At 45.5% G+C, this 22,006-nt stretch overlaps 1 protein-coding gene across 1 annotated transcript; it reads right to left on the bottom strand.

The window, feature by feature from the left end:
* Nucleotides 1-3,918: 3,918 nt before the first annotated feature.
* CRYAA (crystallin alpha A) lies at nucleotides 3,919-6,059 on the bottom strand. Its single transcript, XM_048956097.1, has 3 exons — nucleotides 5,871-6,059; nucleotides 4,809-4,931; nucleotides 3,919-4,128 (listed from the first exon to the last, which is right to left on the bottom strand). The coding sequence occupies exons 1-3, from the start codon at nucleotides 6,057-6,059 to the stop codon at nucleotides 3,919-3,921; spliced, it is 522 nt and encodes a 173-aa protein (XP_048812054.1).
* Between the last annotated feature and the right edge of the window lie 15,947 nt (nucleotides 6,060-22,006).

Here is a 22,006-nt window from a genome sequence, read left to right as displayed (position 1 = left end):
ATTCCTTCTGAAGGAAAGGTTTTTTTCTCCCTCCCCCTTCATATTTAGTTTAAAGCCCTCTCAATGAGTTCTGCCAGCTCATGGGCCAGGATTCATTTCTCCCTTTGAGACAGATTAGACCCATCAGCAGGCAGCAGGTCAGGCACCAAGCAAACTGCCTCATGTTCAAAAAAGCCAAAATTGCTGTTATGACCCCAGCCACATATTTATGAGATGGGTTTTCCTGGTCCTCTCAGCATCCCTTGTTGCCACTTAGGGGATAGAGGAAAATACCATGGGAACTCCTGTTCCACCAATTCACAACTCCAATGTCCTGAAGTCCCTTTTGATAGCCCTCAAGTTTCTCTCAGTGATTTCATTGCTGACAGCCTGAACTATCAGTAAAGGGTAATAATCAGAGGGTTGAACCAGACTAGGACATTTTTTAGTTAATGTCCTGGCCCCAGAGAGGCAACACACTTTCCTACAGGTAGGATCTGGCTGACATGTGGAGCCCTCTGTTCCCCTCAGAAGGGAGTTGTCTATGACAGTTATCCTTATTTCCTTCTTGGCAGAGGCAGTCCTGAGATGTGGGGTTGACCACCTTGCCCCAGACAACCACATGGGCACTTACCTCTCCCTCAAGTTCCGGAGCTTCAAATTTATTATTACATAGAAACACCTGGGCAACCAAGGTAGGTAGGGTTGGGGAGTTGCCTGTGACACTGAGCGGAGACCTGTTTCCATTCTTTACCATCTTTTAGGGTCCATTCCCTCTTCCCAACAGTGGCAGGGCAGGGGGTCCACCACCATTTGGGGTGAATCACTCTGGTGCCTTTCTCACAGGTATGACAGGGAGTTTCTCCACCAATCTATCTCTTGCTCACACTCCTTGATCCTCTTTTACCTCTCCACTTCCTCCTTGAGCTCTGCCACCATGCTAAGCAGACCTTCCCTCAGCTCACACCTCATGCAGGTGGAATCCCTGCCGCCCTCCACTGGCAGCAGCAGGCTCAGGCATCCCTGCAGTCGGAGATCTGAACAGCTGCCTTCTTGAGCAGGCACTGCATTTGAGTCACCACATCATTTTTGGCCAGAGCTCTCTAACTAGTGGAGACCATGGCGGATTTGTTGTCTGGGAGGCAGCTGACAGGTAAACTGGACTCCAAAGTGGGGAGGGATAGTCTGCCCTCCTGCTCTCCCCGCTTCTGTGAATGCCCAGTGCAAACTGCCTGCACCGTGCCCTTCTGTCCAGCACTGCATGGCAACATCCTCTGAAAGCAATGAGTGTGTCAAGTAGGAGAGTCCCCAGCAGTGGTGTCTAGAGATCACAGACCAAGCTCAGCTGATGTCCCTTCAGGCCTTCTGATTCTGTCATGGTTTAGGTAAATCTTGCACTGCTGCAGTTTAGAGTGGGAATGGGTATGGCTCAAAGCACTGCTCATTTATGCCTGGATCCAAAAGAATCATAGAATCATTAAGGCTGGAAAAAGACCGCTAAGATCACCTAGTCCAGCCATCAGCCCATCCCCACCATGCCCACCGACCATGCCCTTCAGTGCTACATCCACACAGCTCTTGAACACCTCCATGGACAGTGATTTCATCACCTCTCTGGGCAGCCTATTCCAATACATCACCACTCTCCCTGTGCTAAGTCCCCCAACATCCACTACATCATTAATTGCTACCCTGCTTGTGCTACACATGCCATGAACACCTGTGCCATGTCCCAATCTCATATTTTTCCACCAGTGAAGTGCCAGTCAATCTAAGTGCTAATCTCCTAACCCACGCTAGGATGGGATATCCCCAGCTCCGATCCTGCTGTGTGGATTGTGCAGAGACTTTCCTATACCATCTCCAGAACTCAATGATCCTTGTGGTTCCCTTCCAACTTGGGATATTCTATGGTTCTGATTTTATAAACCTTGGTACAGTTACCATACACCACACTGTCTGGACACTGCCAGGTGCCATTGGCACCCTAAGGCAGGTTCCCCCCTGCCTTTCACTCCATGACAAAGTCATCATTGAGTTTCTAACAAAAAACTTTCCAAGAAATTTTGTTAATCCTTGAAGTGTGTTAGTAGCACCTTGTTATAGGTGAATTTGTGCAAAAAAGCTTTGGTGAAGAGCTCTCTCTCGAAACTGTGATCATGGTTTGTAAAGACCTTTGTAAAAGAACATTAATCCCGGTGAAAGGAAGCAATGGTTTTTGCAGAGCCAAGTGCAACAAATAGAAGGGGTATCCTACAGCTGTGTAACTAGAAGAAGGGGTGCCTTATGCTTGAGGCCTCAGTTTGAGCTTTAAATCTCTGGGGACACATTCCACCCCTGCACAAAACACCAGTGTGTCTTCACACAAAAGCTTATAGCAGCCTCTCACATTTTTAATAGGATCATAGAATTTTTCATAGTGTAACAGGATGACTTAGGGTTGGAAGGGACCTTAAACATCACCTAGTTTCAATCCCCTGTCATGTATTGCCATGAGGCTGGTTTGATTCTTTCCTCCCAGCTCTGTTGGGTCTGTGTCAGGAAAGAGAGATGCCAGCACCCTGTAGGTGCCTTTAAGAGCAAAGGAGCAGTGGCCACTGGCCCTTTACAGCCAGGCGAGGCAGAAAGAGGCAGCTTTTTTTTACCATGACCTCTCCCTGCCTCCCAGCTCTGTAGTAGCTGCTCACTCCCAGTACGATGCCATCCTTTTCTCAAACATGATCATTCATGCATTTCCCCTAGAGATGGCACATTTTTTGGTTGAAAGCTTTGGAATTGCCTGATAATTAATCACAGTAAAAATAGGTTTAAAATATTATTAGAGTTCACAGGAATGCCTTGCTCTCTAATTAACAACCATCTCCCTTCTCTGCTTAAGAAATGGCTCAGCGTTGGGTTGTTGAGCTTTTTTTTTTTTTTCTTTTTTAATCCCTTTGTTTGGCTTGTGTGAAGAGGAAGATGAAAGGGCAAATACACAAAATAATTACAGAATGTGGTGGAAAGTGCATCCTCTGAGTGGTGCAAGGCACCACGTTCACCTTTCCACTTCAGAACCTTTGGAAAGGAAAAATCAAACCCCCAAAGCCAATTGCGTGTTTCCTATATCTCTTTATTGACTGCCAGGGACTGAGTTCTCGGGTTGAGTGCCAGATACCAGTGGGTCAGATGGAGCTACACTAGAATTACAGCGAGGGCAGGAGCAAGGGTGTGATACGCACAGGCTGGGGAGAGTTTGGTGCGGTCTGAAGCCTCTGCAGAGCGGTGAGCCCCCTCTCTCCCCACTGCTAAGATACTGGAAAGACGCACTTGTCCTTGTGTCAGATGTCCCTAAGGAAGTGACAGGCTGGTGGTGTGAACAGACACACTGAAACACTTCGCTGAGAAAAAATATATGCTGTGACCCTCAAACGTAACACATTATTATCTGTCCTGTGGTTGCAAGGAACCTGTGGTACATTTATCGCACATACGCAGTATCCCAGTGTGGGGCTTGGCTTGGCCAAGTTGCGCTTTTTGGAGTAACCAGTTAACTGTGTGGGACAGAAAAAGTCTCTGGGGCTTCTACCCCACTCCAAGTCCCACTACAAGCATTTGTGCACCAGGAGATGGTGTTACTCGTGCACTCCTTCCTTCCTGGTGGTGGTTGTGGACTACTGCACCAGAGGAAGACCCTTTTGGCAACTGCAATGGCATGGCAGTGTGTGAAATCCATGCCATCCTGACAGCATGAATTGCAGGTTTAAGCCTCAAAGTCCACCAGCCGTTCACCCAGCACCTCATTCCATACAAGGGGAGAAAGTAAACATATGGGGGAGAAAAAAAGAAGAAAAAAAAAGAAACAAACAACAGAACAAACCCCTCTAGGTATTCACTGATATCTACGCAATGGCTCTAGGAGTGAGACCTGCAGCCGGTGGCAGCCTGCGTACCACAGAGGGTTTAGGAGGAAGGTGCAGAGGTGGGCTTTTCCTCCCGGGACACAGGGATGGGCCTCTCGCTGTGGCTGGGGTCCATATTGGAGGGGACCTTTGGGCCCGAGAAGGTCAGCATGCCATCACTGGACAGGGAACAGGTGATGGCAGACTGGTCCACATTGGCAGGCAGGCGGTACCGGCGGTGGAACTCACGGGAGATGTAGCCATGATCATCCTGACGTGTAGAGAAGAGGAGAAAGCCCTGTCAGAAGCCCCTGGAGCCCACCCTTCTGTGCTGTTGACCAGAAGTGGTCTGCATTGAACCTGGCATGACCTGAGACCTTACTCAGGGCATCTCCGCTTTTTGTTTTATCTTTCAGGTTTGTAGGATCAGGTGTCCCCTCATGACACACTGCAGCCTCCAGAATGTTCAGGAGAAGAATTAACCCCCTCACTAGTATAACTCACTTTTCAACACCCACCAATATTTCCATAACATACATGTTAAAAGTACGTTTGCAAGCCTGAGGCATTTGGTTGTTTTGTTTTGCTTTTCTCTTCCAGATCAGCATATGAATTCCCTGTTTCCCCTAATAATTCTGGCTTATAAAAACTCATCCATTATTCAGTGGCAACACCGAATAATACTCTTCTTCAGGCCTGGTGTTATTAGTGAACAATGCACATTGTCATCTGATGGTTATGGAAGATGATGGCCAAACATAAACAAAGGAGAGCTGGATTATTTCATTACTGCCATCAGATCAGATCTGGGCTCCATCAGAGCTGGATATGCCAAGCATGACAATTTGTAACTCCTCTTTTTTTTTCTTTCTTCCCTTGGGTAATGTTGGAAAGAAATAAAACAGAGCTTGATTCCCCAGTTGCTTAATCACCCTGCTTACTTCCACTTACCTGTCTTTCACTGTGCTTGCCGTGGATTTCCACAAAGTCATCAATAATCTTCACGCTCAGATCTTCAGGAGAGAAATGTTTTACATCCAGCATGATTGTGAACTTGTCCCGGTCAGACCTCACCTGAAAGGAACATTGTTAGCAATTAAGACCCAGGCTTTACACACAAAGGCTGCATCAGCCTCAAAAGCCAACAGCTTTACAGTTCTCTTTAATGGGGCTACAGGCCAGGCTGTATCCACAGCCCGCCAGTCTCAGAAGGAGTCTTCCTTCCCAGGGTGGAGAATGAGGCATCAGGGACTCTGGGGGTCTTTGCAGCACCTTTTCTTTTGCCATGGGCAGATGCATCTTTTCTTGCCACTATTCTTTTGTCAGGCACCCCTTTGATTGCACTTAGAAATTTGCCAGATGCACTGAGCATTTGTGCTCAGCAGCAAGAGGGGATTAAAATTAATGCTCCGTGACAGCATGTGTTTTGTCCTTTCAGCAATTTAGAATGTCTTTGTGGTTTCAGCTCTGTAGCTAGTTTCTGGGAGGAAACCAGTGGGCTAGAGAAAGCCCCAGTCCCTGAGCTTCCGACTACAGCCTTCACCGCTCCTCATGCGCTTGGAGAACTGCTCTTAGGTCCTCCAGTGCATACTGGCAAAAACTGAGGAGCTGCCAAGGCAGAGAAGGGGGCTGAAGAAACTCCTGCTTGTGCTCGCCAATGTCCTCTCTAATGCGGAGCCCAGCTCATGGGTGCTTATTCCAGGAGAAGCTCGGTCCCTCCCTTACCAAAGAGCTGACAGCTGTGAGGGCAACACAGGCAGCCTGGTACATAATGTGATGAACGGTAGGGAGTCAAACAACTTTCCATTGCTTGAAGGGCAGCCTTCTCCCAAGCCAGGGACCTGTGCTCCCAGAAGGGGCAAGAGGCTGGCTATGGCAGCCCAGGCTGAGTCTGACGGCCTGAGCACAGGGCTAAAGCTTCTGCCCCACTCCAGAAAACACTGGGCAGAGAGAAGCCAGCAGAGGTGTGGAGAAGGAGAGGAAGGCAAAGGAGGGGGCGGTAAGGAGCCTTACCTCTGAAATGCCCGACTCCAGCACGCTGCGGAACAGGGACTGCCGGTAGTAGGGGCTGATAGTGGAGGAGAACAAAGGCAGGAGATCGTACTCCAGGAGACCCTCTCCAAAAAACTGGTCGAACAAACGGCTTGGAATCAGGGGTCCCAGGGCGCGTTTGAACCAGGGGTGCTGGATGGTAATGTCCATATTTGCTGCTGCTATGTCTTGTTCTAAAAGGAGAGCGTGGGAGCCGTGCAACCGCTTGGAGGACAGCGATGCCTTTGCTGGCCTGCACAGTGCAGCCCGGGGAAGGCTGCCCCTATATATACCGATCTCGCAGAATGAAGGCATTAGTGGGATTTCTCTGGAAAGACATGATCTCACGACGAAGGCAACGTGGTCAGCAGAAATGCGGAGACTGACCTGGGGATGACAGTCTGGTGGGAACCAGCGCCAGATCTCCTGGAGGGATGCTGCCAGGCTGTGATGCATGAGATGGTTTCTGCCCAGGGGCATCGGCGTATCTTCTGGATGAACAAGAGCTGCCAGGCAGATTCTAAGGGATGGATGGGGAGGAGGCCCCTTCTGCGGGTCTTTGCCCCCGGCCCTTGGCTTTGTGCCTATGTGCTTTTGTTTCTGTCATCTCTTGAAGCGGAGTCTGCTCAAAATACAAAATAATTTTCTTCCAAGAGAAGAAAAAAAGGTCTAACTTGAGTTTGTAAAAGGGGCAATTTTTGCAGTGTGCTATAAAGTGTATCTGATAAATCTGGGCAGGGATCCTCCAGCAAGTTCCCCATGTGGAGCAAGGATGGGCTAGTGGGAGCCCCCATGGGCTGTGCTTCTCTCAGCAATAACAGCCAGCAGAAGGAGAACAGCCACTTACCTGCATACCAGCCACACAAGGAAGCTCAGCAATATCCAGCATCCACCCATGGCTGAGGATTGATCAGAATCAGAGCATGTGTGTTCTCAGTGCACAGGTGGGAATACACTGTTGAGAGAAAAAGAGAAAATCTCTCTTTGCCTAAATTTCATCTAAAATGCAGTATATTAAGATGCAAATATTTGAATAATATTCAAGGATTTATGTATTAAGTTTCACCTGGACATATATTTTCATGGATCTCCCTAGAACTGGTTATGTCTATTTTGTCTTTGATAGGCATTTTTCTTTTTTGTGGGCAAAACTGTTTTATTGCACTCTACAACTCCCTGAAAGGATGTTGTAGTGAGGTGGGGCTCAGTCTCTTTTCCCAAGTAACAGTGACAGGACAAGAGGGAATGGCTTCAAATTGCACTGGGGAGGTTCAGGCTGGATATTAGGAAAGATTTCTTCTCTGAAGGAGTAAGAAGGAATGCTCAGAGAGGTGGTGGTGTCACCATCCAGAGATGTTAAAAAAGCATGGAGGTGTGGCAGTGAGGGACACGGTTGGTGGGCATGGGGATGATGGGTTGACAGATGATCTTAGCGGTCTTTTCCAAACTTAATGAATCTGTGATTCTATGCAAATACTTCACTGAAGCATAAATGTCATTCTTTTTCCATTGTAGGCTTCCAACTGTCTCTCTGCCTTGAGGCAACAAGTGGTCTCATGAGACTCATCACATCTAACTTTCAGCAGGCTAAAACTTAGACATCCAGTGTAAATGAGTTGTCTGGGCTCCCTGTTCAGTCAGTGAAGAGAGAAAGATGCCTCCAAATGTCTTGTGCTATACTGTGAATGGCTAGAAAAGGTGAAATGAGGCATCCTTCAGTGCTGCCCAAATTTCAACTGAGTTAAAAAGTAATTCTAATTCCAACCTCTTTCTGGACAACCAGAGCTGGTGAGATTAATCCCATACAGTCTGACTTATACTTCTCAGAAGAAAACTATGTCTGGGAATACAAAGAGTGAAAGAGAAGTCATAAACTCCATTGGTGCTATATTAAATAGTTTGGAGAGAGGAGAAAGCAACGATTTTGCACTTATTCAGGGGACCAGGATGCACAGTCTTTATGCATCATTATCACCTACTGAGCAAAAGCAGTGAGACTTGTTTGTGTTCCCATAAGAGGAACAGACTGAAGCATACATTCAAGGGTGTGTACCCAAAAGCCATGCATCAAAGACGAGACCCTCTCAAAGCCCATTGCAAATTTCAAATGTAAGTACAACTCAAAAAGCCTCACTGTAGGATTTGCTGTCTAGCTTATTTTTAAAAGAATCCCTTCCTAAGCTATTATGAATAAATGACAGCACATGAGACACATAGTGAAGGCCAAGACGTTGCCCAGGACAATTAGCAGAAATCCTAGGTCAGGTTTCTGAGTAAAGCAGGCTCCAGTAACCAAGCACAGTACTTGCTTGTTTCCAGCTGCCTCTAGCTTGGATGCATGGCTGACCCTCACCTGTCAGTTTCTGGGTGAAACCAGCGCTACTGGTAAGCACAGTGCAAGCCCAGCACGAAAAGCAAAAGAACAGTGAAGTGACCGGTCAAGCGTAACTGTGGAGGGTACATATGTGATTCTGAAGTACTAATATCACCTCGAGCACTGCTTTTGACTGCTGCATTGCAACCCCACGAGAGCCCAGGAAGGCAATCTTTCTGCTCCGATCTGCATGCCCTCTCAAGGCAAGCGGTCTCTTCTGACCTGCAGACCTGACCTTATTCTTCAGACAAATTTTGAAGAAGATGAGAATGAGTTCCGATGCTTTTATTTTCAAGACCACTCAACCTGAAAAGGTAGGACTGTATCCACTTAGATGGTTCTCTACATTTAGGTGTAAGCTGCATAATAACAACACAGGGGACTGAATGATGTCTGCCCTTATTTAAAGTTAAAATTGTTGAAGCATAATAATTAAGAGTTTTCCCCTTGGATAAACATTTCTGTGAGTACAAAAAAGGGTTAATAACAGACCCACAGGTAATAACGTGAGTTCCTTGCAAGTTTTCTACCTAACAGCCTGGCTCCAGTAGAAAATACTATGAAATATCTGTGACAGAGCTGGTGAGCAGGGAAAAAAAAAACAACAACATGCTTTTCCTCGTCTCAAATAGACCCAGCTTTGGAAAGGATGCAAGAAGCCCATTGAAGTCAATATACAAGCAGTAAAGCCAAGCAGGCAGACACTCTAGGGAAACAATATTATCAGTTTTGGCTCATCCTTTGCCAAGCTGCTAAGCCACTTATTAGGTGCTTAGTCTAGAAGTGAACTCACAGTATTTAATTTTTTCTTCTTAAAGTAAGAGTCCTTTCACTAGAAAACTCTTTTTCTGTTCCTCACATACACACATAACACACAGAGCAGTATCATAGAATCATAGAAGTTGGAAGAGACCTCTGGCATCATTAAGTTCAACCACCAGCCCACCCCCACCATACCCACTGCCCACGTCCCTCGGTGCCACATCCACACGGCTCCTGAACACCTCCAGGGATGCTGACTGCACCACTTCCCTGGGCAGCCTGTGCCATTGCATCACCGCTCTTTCTGAGAAAAATTGCTCCTGATATCCAACCTGAAACCTGAATATCCAACCTATCGCATCTGCCCTGGCATATTGATGGAGGAAAGAATGACTGAGCACAGCTGCAGATGGCCTCACTTTCCCCAGTGCCACTTAATACCATGAAAAGTACTAAAGTAACAATTTCTGCTGAGTTTTGGGTACTACTGATATCCTACTAAGTCCCTATTGATGGGAGGAAATGAGGCCAAATAATCAGTAAGATTTGCACACCTTGATTAACTATGGCTGGGGCTGCAGGGTTAACCCAATGGGAGGGCTGAAGCAAGAGGGGACATACTTTATATTCTTTTATCATTAGATGAACAAATGTTTCTTGTTAAAAGCAAAATGAACATCTGAAAACCCCCCTCTGAAGACAGCGCTTAGCAAAAAAGCAGATAGTGAGAGGGCTGTTGCCCACTGAGCATCTTTGAAAATCAGGCCCTGTGTTAAGAAGTTTAAATACAGATCTAGGAGCCTATCCATCAGCAAGTGTATTTAAAAACAAACAAACAAACAAAAAAAAACAACACCTTGGGTTGTTTTTCTTTTAAAGACATGTCAGCATGTTCCTGGGGAGCTCTGTTTTTGTTCCACAGGTACGGCACTTGTAAAGTTATCACTGGAGACAGGGAGAGGCAAAAATTTGCCCCCATAGAGGGGATAAATAGTGGAGATGACATTTCTAGTTTTCTTCATAAAAAGACATCTTTGTCTCACTGTTTTTAAGACACAGTCCTTTGCTTTACTGCTGGCCTTTGGGATTTCCATCCCCACAGCTCCTTCCTCCCTATTTTAAAGAGATGGGGCTATTTTTATTTCCTGGCTTACACCGATCCACAGATTTACTGTTCAGCTGTATACTGGAAAAGTTAAACATCCACTCTCCTTATGCAAAGACTGATATTTATTTTATCTAAAGAATTTATATAACACCAACAGTCTGCCTTGGTGCAGCCAAAGAGGCTTAAAAAATTACAAGCAATCCCTTTTTTCCACCTCAGAGCCCACATCCTAAACACTGAACAAATCCCATCAGTGTTTGGGGCACATAACATCATTGTTGTCAAATCAATGGTGAATTTACATGCTGTTAATCCTTGGCATTTATTCAAACAAGCTCAGCAAGTTTTAGAAGCACAATGCATTTTATGTTTTCATCAATGGATTTACATAGTGAATGAGAGATGCTCTCCCCTTCCCAGTCTGCAGCAGTACACCAGTGTGGGAGACATGAAGACAGCATCTAGCACGGAGAGCAGGAGAACTGGAAGAGAAGCAGGTCTGGAAATTTACAGCTGCTGAGTAAGGGTGCTTCTTCCCATCTGTAGATCTCAGAGCACTTTACAGAAGAGGTAAGTATCAGCACGGTGACTTGGAACAGTAAGTAAAATGAGTTCTCACTATGAAAGACAGGTGTAAAATCTGAGCCCTTTTCACTCCCCTCATCTTCTGCATGAATAAAACTGCCTCTCTTGCAACTTCCCAGAGCTTGCTGCTGAGAGTCTCTCTGCCTTGCAACCAGGCTTCCTCTCCAAGAGCTTTCCATGGCCTCTGTTCTTACAGTATCAAATATTCCCTTTGCTGTGGGGATAATAACCATTCTTCTCAGACTACAGAACCTGAGACTGCAAGATTCTTTTGTGAGATGATGCTTACTGATCTAAAGAAAATAATGAAGTTAAGACATGTAAGAGTTTAAGGAATTAGATCCTTAATTGCTGTTCAGAAGGTTGGCAATGTAGAAGGCTTGGGAAGCAATCAAGACAAATGCTGCAGCCCCCTTGGTAATTCTACAGTGACCCACAAAGTCCTGGTTTGAGTCTACCTCACACTGTCTGAGCAGGGCTTGGGAAGAAAACAATAGACATCAAGGGTAGATACTATTGAATGGGTAGATGTTACTTCCTGGGTGAAACCTCATAGGAAAGCTCAATAGACTGCCTGATCACAGGTAATGCTGCAGCAAAGTCCTCAAGAACAAGCCTGAGCTCAACTGGATAATGCTGGCACTGGGAATTGAACTGGTTTTTGGTGCTAAAAAAGCACGGATATCAACTCACGGAGAAGACAGGACTTGTCCAATCAAGACAAGAGGGCTGTGTCAGGTACAGAAAGGACACTGATGAAAGGGGTTTGGACAGATAAGCTGTGTTAATGATTCAGGTTAGAAAGTTAGACCTCTGAACCTGCTACTGTATGTACACGGGCTATCGGTGTAATTAAGCTATTTAAACTTACTTTAGACAACCTACTGCACCTGCACAATGCAAGCACATCCAGCATCTACTGTGGGGAGCACATCCTTCAGCAGGCAATCACAGGGTGCACCTCTGAACCTCTGCCAAGCACCTGGGCGGTGCTACAGGACCTGCAAACTTCCCTGTTGCTGTGTCCATCCAGCTAAATGGTGTGTAAAAAAGTCAGCTCTTGATGGGCTCATGATCCCTGGTCCCTCACGCATGGACGCCAGATGAGTCTGTTATGGTGGCAGCTGTCTGGTGACTTGGAGAATTTATTTTTACAGTAGATCAGTGATGGGAACCTTGGGAAAACATAACTTGGCAGAGAAAGACCCTACTGATCCATTTGTTTCAGCTGGTCCCAAATCCTCTTGCTGGTTTTACGTGCGCTCATGTGAGGATGAGCATTAGCATGGGAGTGGTGGAGGTTAGCAGCAAGAAGATTAGGGCGATAGGCTGGTGAACACCACGTCGAGACAGGCTCTGCATGCGTCACTGTGCACACACAGGAAAAATGCAAAGGCTTGCTCTCAGCCCTTCTTCTTACTCATTATGCACCACAGGTTTATGTCTGCTTTGCATCACCAGAGAAAGGAAACCAGTCGATGCAAGACAGTGGTCTCCTTGATCAAGGTAAAAAGAGCACACAGGCCATGGGCTGGAGCACGCTTCTGGGGAGAGGACAGCAAAGTAGGGGATAATGAAGCTGATGAGCATCATGTTTCCCAGACTCTAACCCAGTGGAAAGTGCTACTCTCAGGAACAGCAGATGGGAACAAACTTGAGACAGCTAATGTAACACCAATGACTAGGGCTCTGCTGTGTATAATCAAGGTTAAATGACAAAAACTGTCACAAGAGCTCTGGTCTAAGCCAATCTATCTTTTCTCTTTGTCGTTTTTTGTTTTTTGTTTTTTTTCCCCATATGCTTTATGCTTTTCGTCAAAGGTCATAGCTGTGGGGACCAAACATGGTGAGAGAAAACAAGCAAATAGAGAAATCTCCTCTGCACCTGTTCAGTAAAAGAAAGGGAGGAAATTTGAATTTTACAACCCAGAGAAACGGTGTGGAGGAGGGGAGGTGCAGCTCCGAGTGCAATAAGAGGCAGAAATATTAGAACTATAATTTTTAAACACAGGGTCCAAAATCTAAAGTCACAGCATGCAAGCACAGAAGTCTTTGCATAATATTTCTCACTTACAAGAGTGACACAATGACCTATAGATCACATCAGCTTTTCAGTGACACCATTTTGATGCTCTTAGTTATAAAAGTAATGCATTCGATTAGTGGCTGTAGGTATAGGAGAGCAGTTCTGGAGGTTTCTGATAGCATTTTGGCAGATGAGCAAATAGAAATTTGCACTGGGTAGTGCTGCCCAATCCTTTTATGCTTCCTCTCCATCTACTGCATGACAAGACAGATACTGTACTCCTGCAACATCACACAGTAAATTTCCTCACACAAAGCAGTAGATACACGACCTTCTGTGAATGCTATTGCAAGGACTTTAACATGGTTACTTGATGAGTTACATATCATACTTGGCAAGTGCTATTCCATCTCTGTAAATCGTAGTGTAGACAGTTTTTCCAGTATGTTCACAGCATATCAGAAGCAATGTGCAGTCTTCGGTTGAAATGACAATATGCTCCACATCCATTTAGCATCTATTCCCATAGGCTACCACACTGCAAAGTGGCTTTTCCTTTACGAAGCACTCAGGCAAAACATGCTCTAGGGGGCTGAAAAACTTGAGCAGCTCTGGAAGGGGTTAGTGGGGTCTCTGTTACAGTTTCCAGTCACATGTAAAATAATTTTTTGAACCTCTAAAAAGCAACAACACACAAAGTGCCTGAAGATAACCTGAGTTAGCTTGTAAGGAATCTCATCCTTGCTATATCAACATTGTTCTCCACATGAGGAGAGATATGGGTTCTCACTTTCAAATGACCTTTGCTTTCATTTTCATCCTTAAACCAAGGTTTGGTTTTGTAAGTGCTCGTCTTCCAGCTCAGTCAGGGCCACAGACAATGGATTTTCCCAAGCAGCCCCAAGTCAATGTGACTGTGGCACAGACAGATGAAAGAAGATAAGCTGAGTTATCTCAACAAAAGAAATTGCAAAGGAAAGAGTTGAGGTTTCATGGATGCTGTTGCCTTGTTTCACACCTTTTTAGCTTTCTGTCTTCCAGACAGCAGCAGCTTTGGAGGTAAGAACTCGTTTTAAGTTGCTTGTATGTTCTTACTTTCCAAGCTGAGTACATTTCCTTGGCCCCAAAAGCCCAAATGCTAAGGGAAGCTCATGTCCAGAGCAAAACCATGCAAGTGGCCTTCTGTGACCTGATATACTCAAGTTCCTTACAGTGTACAAAATCCAGACATGAAATGCAGCGCTTGTGACTTAAGCTCTCTTAAGCACAGCTGCAGCCTCCATGGCCAACAAGTCCCCTTCATTCCTACAGGTGACGGAACCTTTGCAGCAAGTCCATCACAAACCCAAAAGTGGCACGTGAACCTCACATTACATTCAGCACACAACTCTTAGAGGTGGGAGGGGACCTCTCTGCAGCATCTCAGCCTTCCACCACTGCACGGACTTCTACAAGCTGTGGGCAAGCAGCATGTCTAGAGGCAGCATCTCTGGTACTCAGTGCTGGATGAGGGACTGACACACAGCCAGTCACAAAAGGATCAGGGTGAGTCAGTCAGGGTGAACTGAGAACAAGGCATCTCCAGAAAAGATGAATCAAGCAGCAATTTGTGTAGCTTTTTTCCTCCAGTCTACAGCTGGACTTCATGAGTGCTCAGGAACAGACACACAAAATCTACCATATCAAAACAGAATAAAGAGTGACAGCTGTAAGATTTAACCTTGCTAATCCAGTTATTTATCAGAATGGGTAAATTGACAGCAGCTGTTAATAAGCCTACATCAATATACCTGTTCAATAACTAAGCAATGCCAAACAGGGCATTTTTTCACAGCTGCGACTTTAAAAGCATTTCTGGTCTAGAAACAGTACAGCAAAATTCTCAGGGCATTCCAATGAAGACAACTGCTTAGGAAAGCAGTTTACATGAGGATAAAAAGAAGTAGACTCTTTTGTAGACACTGGCGTACTGATTAAAGTGTCATGTATCTTGCCTTAGGGTGCTCATTGTATCTGCTTATTTATTGAAAGAGACAAAGGACAGAGAGAGCATGCGTGAAGAAGGGCATAGAAAAGGGCTTGGATGGACATTTGCTGCTGCTCAGTCATTGCAAAGAATTAGTGTGGTCTGTTGTAATGACTAATGCAAAGGGACACCAGCAGAGCCTCTTTGCCTTGTGGAGATGTCATCCCCAACAACATTTCAAGGTGGCGAAACACGAGCTTATTAAGATTGCAATGGCATGTGCATTGCATGGTCACTGCCATGTGCTTCCAGCCCATCCTTGCAGCCTCTCAGAGATCCGGATGGTTTCTGCAGGCTGTGAACTGGGGCACCATGCACGTGTGGCCAAGGCCAAGAGACCAGGACCCTGAGCCTGGCAAGCGTCATGGCTAAATGAGAGCTGTTCCAGGTGATAGAAAGTACAGGGATGAAAATCCTTCCAGTGTTTTAATCAGCTGGTAGTGAAGAAGTCTGTCACTACAGTTACTGCCCCAAAATGAAGTGCTACAAAGAGAAGAACTCACAAGAGGTGGCACAGCTCTTAGCTGCATGGACACCAAAAGCTTTGATGCTGGTGCTTTCACAGCACTAACTAAACAGATCGATTGGATCTGCATCAGCCATTCTGCAAGTCATAAATGGAAAGTAATGTTTGCACAGGATTAGAGTTTCTTGTTTTGCAAATAAGCAGCTTGGCTTTGGGTAACATTTCCCAAGGCACCTATGCAATAAAGCTGGGAAAGCAGAGCTTGTGCACCACAGCTTCTCCAGGCCAGGCACACCATACAAGACAAGTTTTTCTGCCATCAGTTCCTAAGTGTCACATTCACACACACTCAGAGACTCCCTACAGCCATCTGGTTCCTCCAGGAGATTTCCTGGATATGTCACATCACCTGGTCTAATAACAATTCCCTGAGTGATCCCCTACAAGGTCAGGCAGCCTTTCCAAAGCTACTTCTCCTTCCTCCAAGGCAGATTCCCCATTCGAGTCGCCTCACAGGCACAGAATTATGGAATTATTAAGGTTGGAAAATACCATTAAGGTCATCTAGTCCAACCTTCAACTCATCCCCACCATGCCCACTGACCATGTCCCTCAGTGCCACATCTGTAAATTTCATGAACACCTCCAGGGATGGTGCCACCACCTCCCTGGGCAGCCTGTGCCACTGCCTCACTGCTTTTTCTGAGAAGAAGTGTTTCCTAATATCTACCCTAAACCTTCCCTGGTGTAACTTGAAGTCATTACCTCTTTTCCTATCACTACCTACCTGGTAGCCTCTTTCTTTCTAGCAATAATCGCAAGATATGCAATTAAGGAAGAGCAGCCTAAATATGTTCTTAAATACAGCAAAACATTACAGAAAGTTGTCTGTTTTTCCTAGCAGACCACAAATAACCAAATTAGTACATCAGTGAAAACATTTTCTTCTATCTTTTTCTGACAACTAATCTAGCATGCACAAAGCCTGCTCACTATCTAACAATCATTGTACCGTAGATTTCAGCAACCAGAGGGACTCAGAGGCCCGGTTCGTGCCAGTAATTGTACGGCTGCATCGGGTGAGCCCTTTTAGATGGCGGCCACAGGAGGGAGCTACAGGAAAGCAAATGAAAGCTCAAGGGAGCTCCTGCAGTCATCATTTCTCTAAATGCATCTCCTGGCCTTTTGGAGCCAAGGTATTATTTTGTACTGGTTGACGACAAATGGGAACAGTATGGACACCGTCTAATGTCCATCCATGCCTGTCAGCCTGTATGTTTACCAGATCTCAGGGTGAGAACCAAAAGAGCTGCAGAGCACCCACACAGTTCACATCTCACAAAGGAAAGTAGACAGAGGTGCTTTTCCCTCCATGCAGACTGTTACACCTCGGCTCTTTTTCTAAGTAAAATACATCTTCTGAAGGTGTATTTCAGTATAAATCCAGCAAGCTACTTTCTTTGTGAGTGGTAAGCAGAGTTTAGCTGCAGACAGCCCTCGGAACAAGAAGCAGATTTCACCCCTGCCCCTAAGAACTTGCTTTGATACTCCTGTTCTACTTCACTTGCAATAATACCTGCTATTTTTTAAGCCCAGAGCAGAAGAGCTGAGGGGATGCCTGATGGCGGCTGCAGCTCCTCACAGGAAGCAGAGGGGCAGTGCTGAGCTCTGCTCTGTGTGACAGCAACAGGGCATGGAGTTGTGTCAGGGGAGGGCAGCTGGGGGGTCAGGGAAAGGCTCTGCACCACAGGGCGGTGGATGTGGAACGGGCTGCATGGGGCTGTGGGCACAGCCACCAGTGACAAAGTTCTAGGAGAGTTTGGACTACTCTCTAAGACATAGGGTTTGGTGTTGGGTGGTCCTGTGTGGAGCCTGGAGTTGAACTGGATGATTTAATTTAGGGTGGTGAGGCCCTGGCACAGGCTGCCCAGAGAAGCTGTGGCTTCCTCAACTCAAGGTCAGGTTGGATGGGCCATGGGCATCCTAAGCTGGTGGGTGGCAACCCTGCTCACAATAGAGGGTTGGAGCTCAATGATCTTTAAGGTCCTTTTCAAACTAAACTGGGAGTGATCCTGGAAAGATAGGGTGGTACACAAGAAACATGCAGCCATGGAAGAGCTTGTGCCGACCTGCATCCTTCCACCCTGATGTGAGGAGGATGTAAAGGTTTCACTGCTCCTGCTGGCCAGATCAGACCAACGTGGAAATCAGCTCCCCACCACACAGCACACCTGTGTGATGAACAGGGCTTCCTCCACATTTGCCAACGTTTCTACCCAACCCTGCTGTTGCTGCTAAGCTGTCATCTCTGCTCTCTACCTGGCACAGAGCAACAAGCAAGGGGACAGCAAGCAACACCTCAAGAAATTTTCCAAGAGTACTGAGAGGGGTGCAATGAGGTCAGCTTCTCCCATGAAACGATCCAAACTGTACAGGGTAGCACATGAGGAGAAATTCTCTCAGAAGATCAGCTGGGTTGACTCTGGTTACATTCCAGTCAATCACTTTGGCCCCCAGGTAAGGCACAGTTCCTGTGTGTAGGAGCAGGAGTGCCACAGGTCGAGAGATAAGCCCTGGGGCAGCACATCACCAGGTTGGGAAAGGAGGGCTGAGAGAAAAGAATTACACTCTTAGGGACAGGCACTAAGAGTGGAAGAAAAAGTTTTGTCTATTTTTTTTTTTCCTTTTTCCTTTTTCTCTAAAGAATAACAGGGATGCTGTTTTCTACCACACTACCCTCACACCACGGTGATGGCAATCAAGTTGCCCTAATCTGGGGGTCAAGGACAGTCAGAGGACAAGGGATGAGGCTAAATTCTCATCTTCATGCTGAACATCCCCTGCTCAATTTGTACCTCTTGCTCGCTCTCTTTAGGTTGCCTTTAGGAAAATCACTTGATTTCTATACCACTGCTGCAGAGGAGGAGGATGGGATTTGTAAGCTCCTCTGGGCAGGGAAAGAAAGTCACCTATGTAAAGGAATCAACATAATGAGACCTCTTAATCCCAGACCTCACGGAAGTTTCCCATCCCAAAGTGCTAAACAACATAAAATAACATGCTTAACTTAAAAGTCCTACAGCTTTATTAATGTTCCTGTTCTTCAATTGTAAGACACACTCTCATAGTAACAGCTAAATCAGCAGTGTTCCTAACCACGGCCAGTATTGCAAAAAATGCCCCAAGATAAATTTTTCTTAACACACCCAGATCCATGCTCTGAAGTCTTAGGTCTAACACTATTCACTTAGTCTAACACTCAGCATTTCCTCTCCTCTTCCTTGCCATTCATCCTGCTCCACTGACTGCACCTCATGCCTGACTAATTACATTTACCCTAACAACGGCATCAAAGCAGGGCCCTGATGGTGATTTGTGCTGACCCCTGAGTGATGTAGAGGAGTGAATGCATGGAGAGGACCTTCTCCACGTGGCACAATGATCCTTCATTATTGTATACCATGCTCCTAATACATAAACACATTCCTCCCCAGGCCCATATGGATAAAGAGATCCCACTTTTCTCTGTGTTATGTAGCATTTACTTGGGCTGCTATAATTAAGGATCTTTGATAAGATCTGCTTATATAACCATGGTGATTAGTGAAGTATAGAAATTTATAGAAATGGAAGCAGATTAAATGAGATTACCAACTACAGCTGTATTACAGTGTACATAAGTTGCTTTCTCTAATTAATTTTTGATGCTGCATCTTAAATGGATTCTCTTTCCTCATGTTTGTGCCTTGTTCTCAGACGTGGCAAGTAGAGAGCTAGTAAAACTGTACAAAGGCCTTGCTGTCTGTCAGCTAATTATCTCTACACACCCATTGTTAACAAAATCCTTCTAACTGGAGAAGCCAGGTGTGTACTGGCCTAGAGCTCCAGTTATCTCTTTAATACATAGTTCTGGGCTTGAGTAAAAAGTGCATGCCATTTTCTATTGAATGCATAATGTATACTATTGTTCTCTTTTGTTTCACAACCACTGTTTTCTTCTCCTTTCCTCCTTGTTCTGCCTCTCATTAAAACTGTTTCCCTACCTCCATTTTCTCTTCTTCTCTTTTCTCATCTCCCCAGCCCTGAAAACCAGGAAACCAAGTGGGTGTGTCACCATCTTCTCCTCATCGGGTAACTGTTATCTAGTATGGTGCTGGGTTTAAGGCAAACCCGAGCAGTGGAAGGTTTGTGGCAGCATTTAACCACATAGATCTAAACGAGTTGGGGGTGGTGATGTAATCCACTCTAAGTCACTAGCCTGTGGAGAGTATGCTCATACAATCAGTTGTAATGTTGCTACCATCTCTAATGTAGATGTAATTCTGGCTCTTTGACACTGGATTAATTACAAGCCCATTGGCACCTCATGAAGTCACAAAATAAAAAAAAAAAGGGCACCTGGTTTCAATTCTTGATTCACGCATAGACACCTGTAGATGGAAGCAGGTACATAAAATGCAGAGCATAGAAATACCTTTCCCTACATGGAGGGTACCATGTAGGTGCAGACCTACTCTCAGGTGTGTTTCAGTGCTGGTGCTGTTTCAGGCACTGGCACATATACAGCCAGGATGAGCACAGGGGGGGAGCAGGATGCAGGAAGAGGCAGAGGGTTCCAAAACTCAAGTGTGGATGGGGTCCACTGTCACTAGTGTAAGGGGCTCCTGAGGTATGGAAGACTCCTATGGAAACAAAGAGCAATGTGGGAGTGGGTTTATTTTTCAGTAGAAAAGTGATTACTATTTTACAAGTCTGAAAAAAGACAGTGATTATTCAAGTACCAGCAACCCATCAAAACACTACCAGTACAGTAACACGTGCGCCACAGAACTTTGCATTTTTCTTTAAACTTTTACAGTTAATGAGTAATTTTAATTGACACTGGATTACTGGATTACTGGATAATGTACTCCTGCTGAAGACTTTGTAAGATCTCTGCTTGTCATGTTCAAAGGCACATCTCCAATATGGGAGCAGCTGTTTTGTTTTCTAATAGCATATCCAGGTCTGTTGTCTGAGAAACACACATCTCAGTAGCAGCAAGCTTCACAGGACTTATGGACTGTCTAAGTTAAAGCAGTGCTCTGGAGGACAGTTTCTGCTGTCAGTGGTATGCTGTGCTACACAAGATATCAAAAACATCAATCTGTGAACAAGGTAAAGAGTCAGAACCCACTGTACTTCCACCAGTAAAAACACCAGAGGAAACTAAATCAGTTCCCCAGAAAGAAACATGCATTTCAACACATCACCTGAAAGCTTTAACGCATTAAAGCAAAACAAACAAACAGTTTTGTTCTGCTTATCATGTAAAGTGTATACTCTGGGAACACACGTCACAAGCTGCTTTTAGTGCTGAATCCCAACCACCAGCAACTTCAGCTTTGTTGGAGCTCACTGTGGGCTGCTGTAGCTGCAGTTCCCCTGACAACTGAGGCTAGGTCAGGCCTCATAGCAGGTCCTCACCAGGGGACTGGGCTGATCTAGCAGCACACTATTACTGAAAGTGCTTGTCCTGCTCCTTCATCTGCAAGTACAGCTGGTGAAATCCTGATCTTCCCTTCTGTCCAGCACTTATTTCACTACTCAGTGAGCCAGTTCAGCTTGCTACATGAGCAGGAAATCACTCTACTATCTGCAAGTTTTTTTTTCTACTTGTTTCCTAAGTTTATATATGGTAGGAGGCAGGTGTGCAGTGAGCAAATAACAGTTGCAAAAAAAAAGAGCATCCTCTAATAAACAAACTTTTGGGGCTCATAGGTCGCAATGCAAAGCTAAGCAGCAGTATCTGTTTCCAGAAATAAGATCTTCTCAGATTTTGCCTGTGATTTCTGCTTCTAGTATCTGGATCCTAATCATGAAAAGTGACTGAACTGCCTTCATTCTGTTAACTACTATCCAAGAAATGAATTGTTGCTGGAATTGCTGTTCCTTTTTTAAGGCAGCTGCATTTTAAACATCTTCTGGAGTCAGGAAGGGGTCAGGGCATGATGTAGCAAGCACTCATGTTTGTGAACAGTCCTACTGGCTACAATGACACTATGAACTTTATATGAAATAAAGCGTATTTGTAAATGCTTCAGAAAAATAAAATACGACATACATTTTACTTGCAGCAGACTGACTGCTCAGCCTGTTTTTTGTACCACAATTATTCTTCCTTTATAAGGAGGAGTATTTCTAAGTACATTTATAAGGCCTAAGAGAAACTATTGTTATGACCATCAGTGTAAAATACTGTCAAACCACAAACAGCCATTGTGTTGCCAATCTACCAAAACCAACATCAGTGTAACGTCACTGTGGCATAAAATGAAAAGTAATTAGAAGGAAGAAGATAAAAAATGAGCAAGTTTTGCTTCCCTGCAGTGACTTTCCAGAACGCAGTGAACAAAAGGGTGGATGCAAAGTGTGTGATGGCCAACATGACCCTCCTAACCTAAGCCAGGCTGGTTTTTGAGTGCACGGAGCAGGTTCTACATTGCCACACAAGCCAGAGACCCACACTGATGAGCAGCACCACATCCCTGGAGGCCTCAAAGCCAGGCTGGATGAAACCCTGGGCAGCATGATCCACTGAGTGGCAGCCCTCTCCACAGTAGAGAGGTTGAAATGAGATGGTCTTTAGATCCTTGCTAATATAAGTCATTCTACGTCAGTCCCCTATCCGCAAACCCCTACACCTGCAGCCCGCTCTTCCACCCCGCCTCAGCTCCCAGCGCCACACTGCACCGCGCATGCGCGGCAACGACCCCGCGTGGCGCTAGCGCC

Source organism: Lagopus muta, chromosome 1, assembly GCF_023343835.1.
Source record: "Lagopus muta isolate bLagMut1 chromosome 1, bLagMut1 primary, whole genome shotgun sequence".
In the NCBI taxonomy this organism is placed as follows: domain Eukaryota; kingdom Metazoa; phylum Chordata; class Aves; order Galliformes; family Phasianidae; genus Lagopus; species Lagopus muta.
The sequence above is the reverse complement of the archived record's forward strand: the minus strand, read 5'-3'. Positions and strand labels throughout refer to the sequence as shown.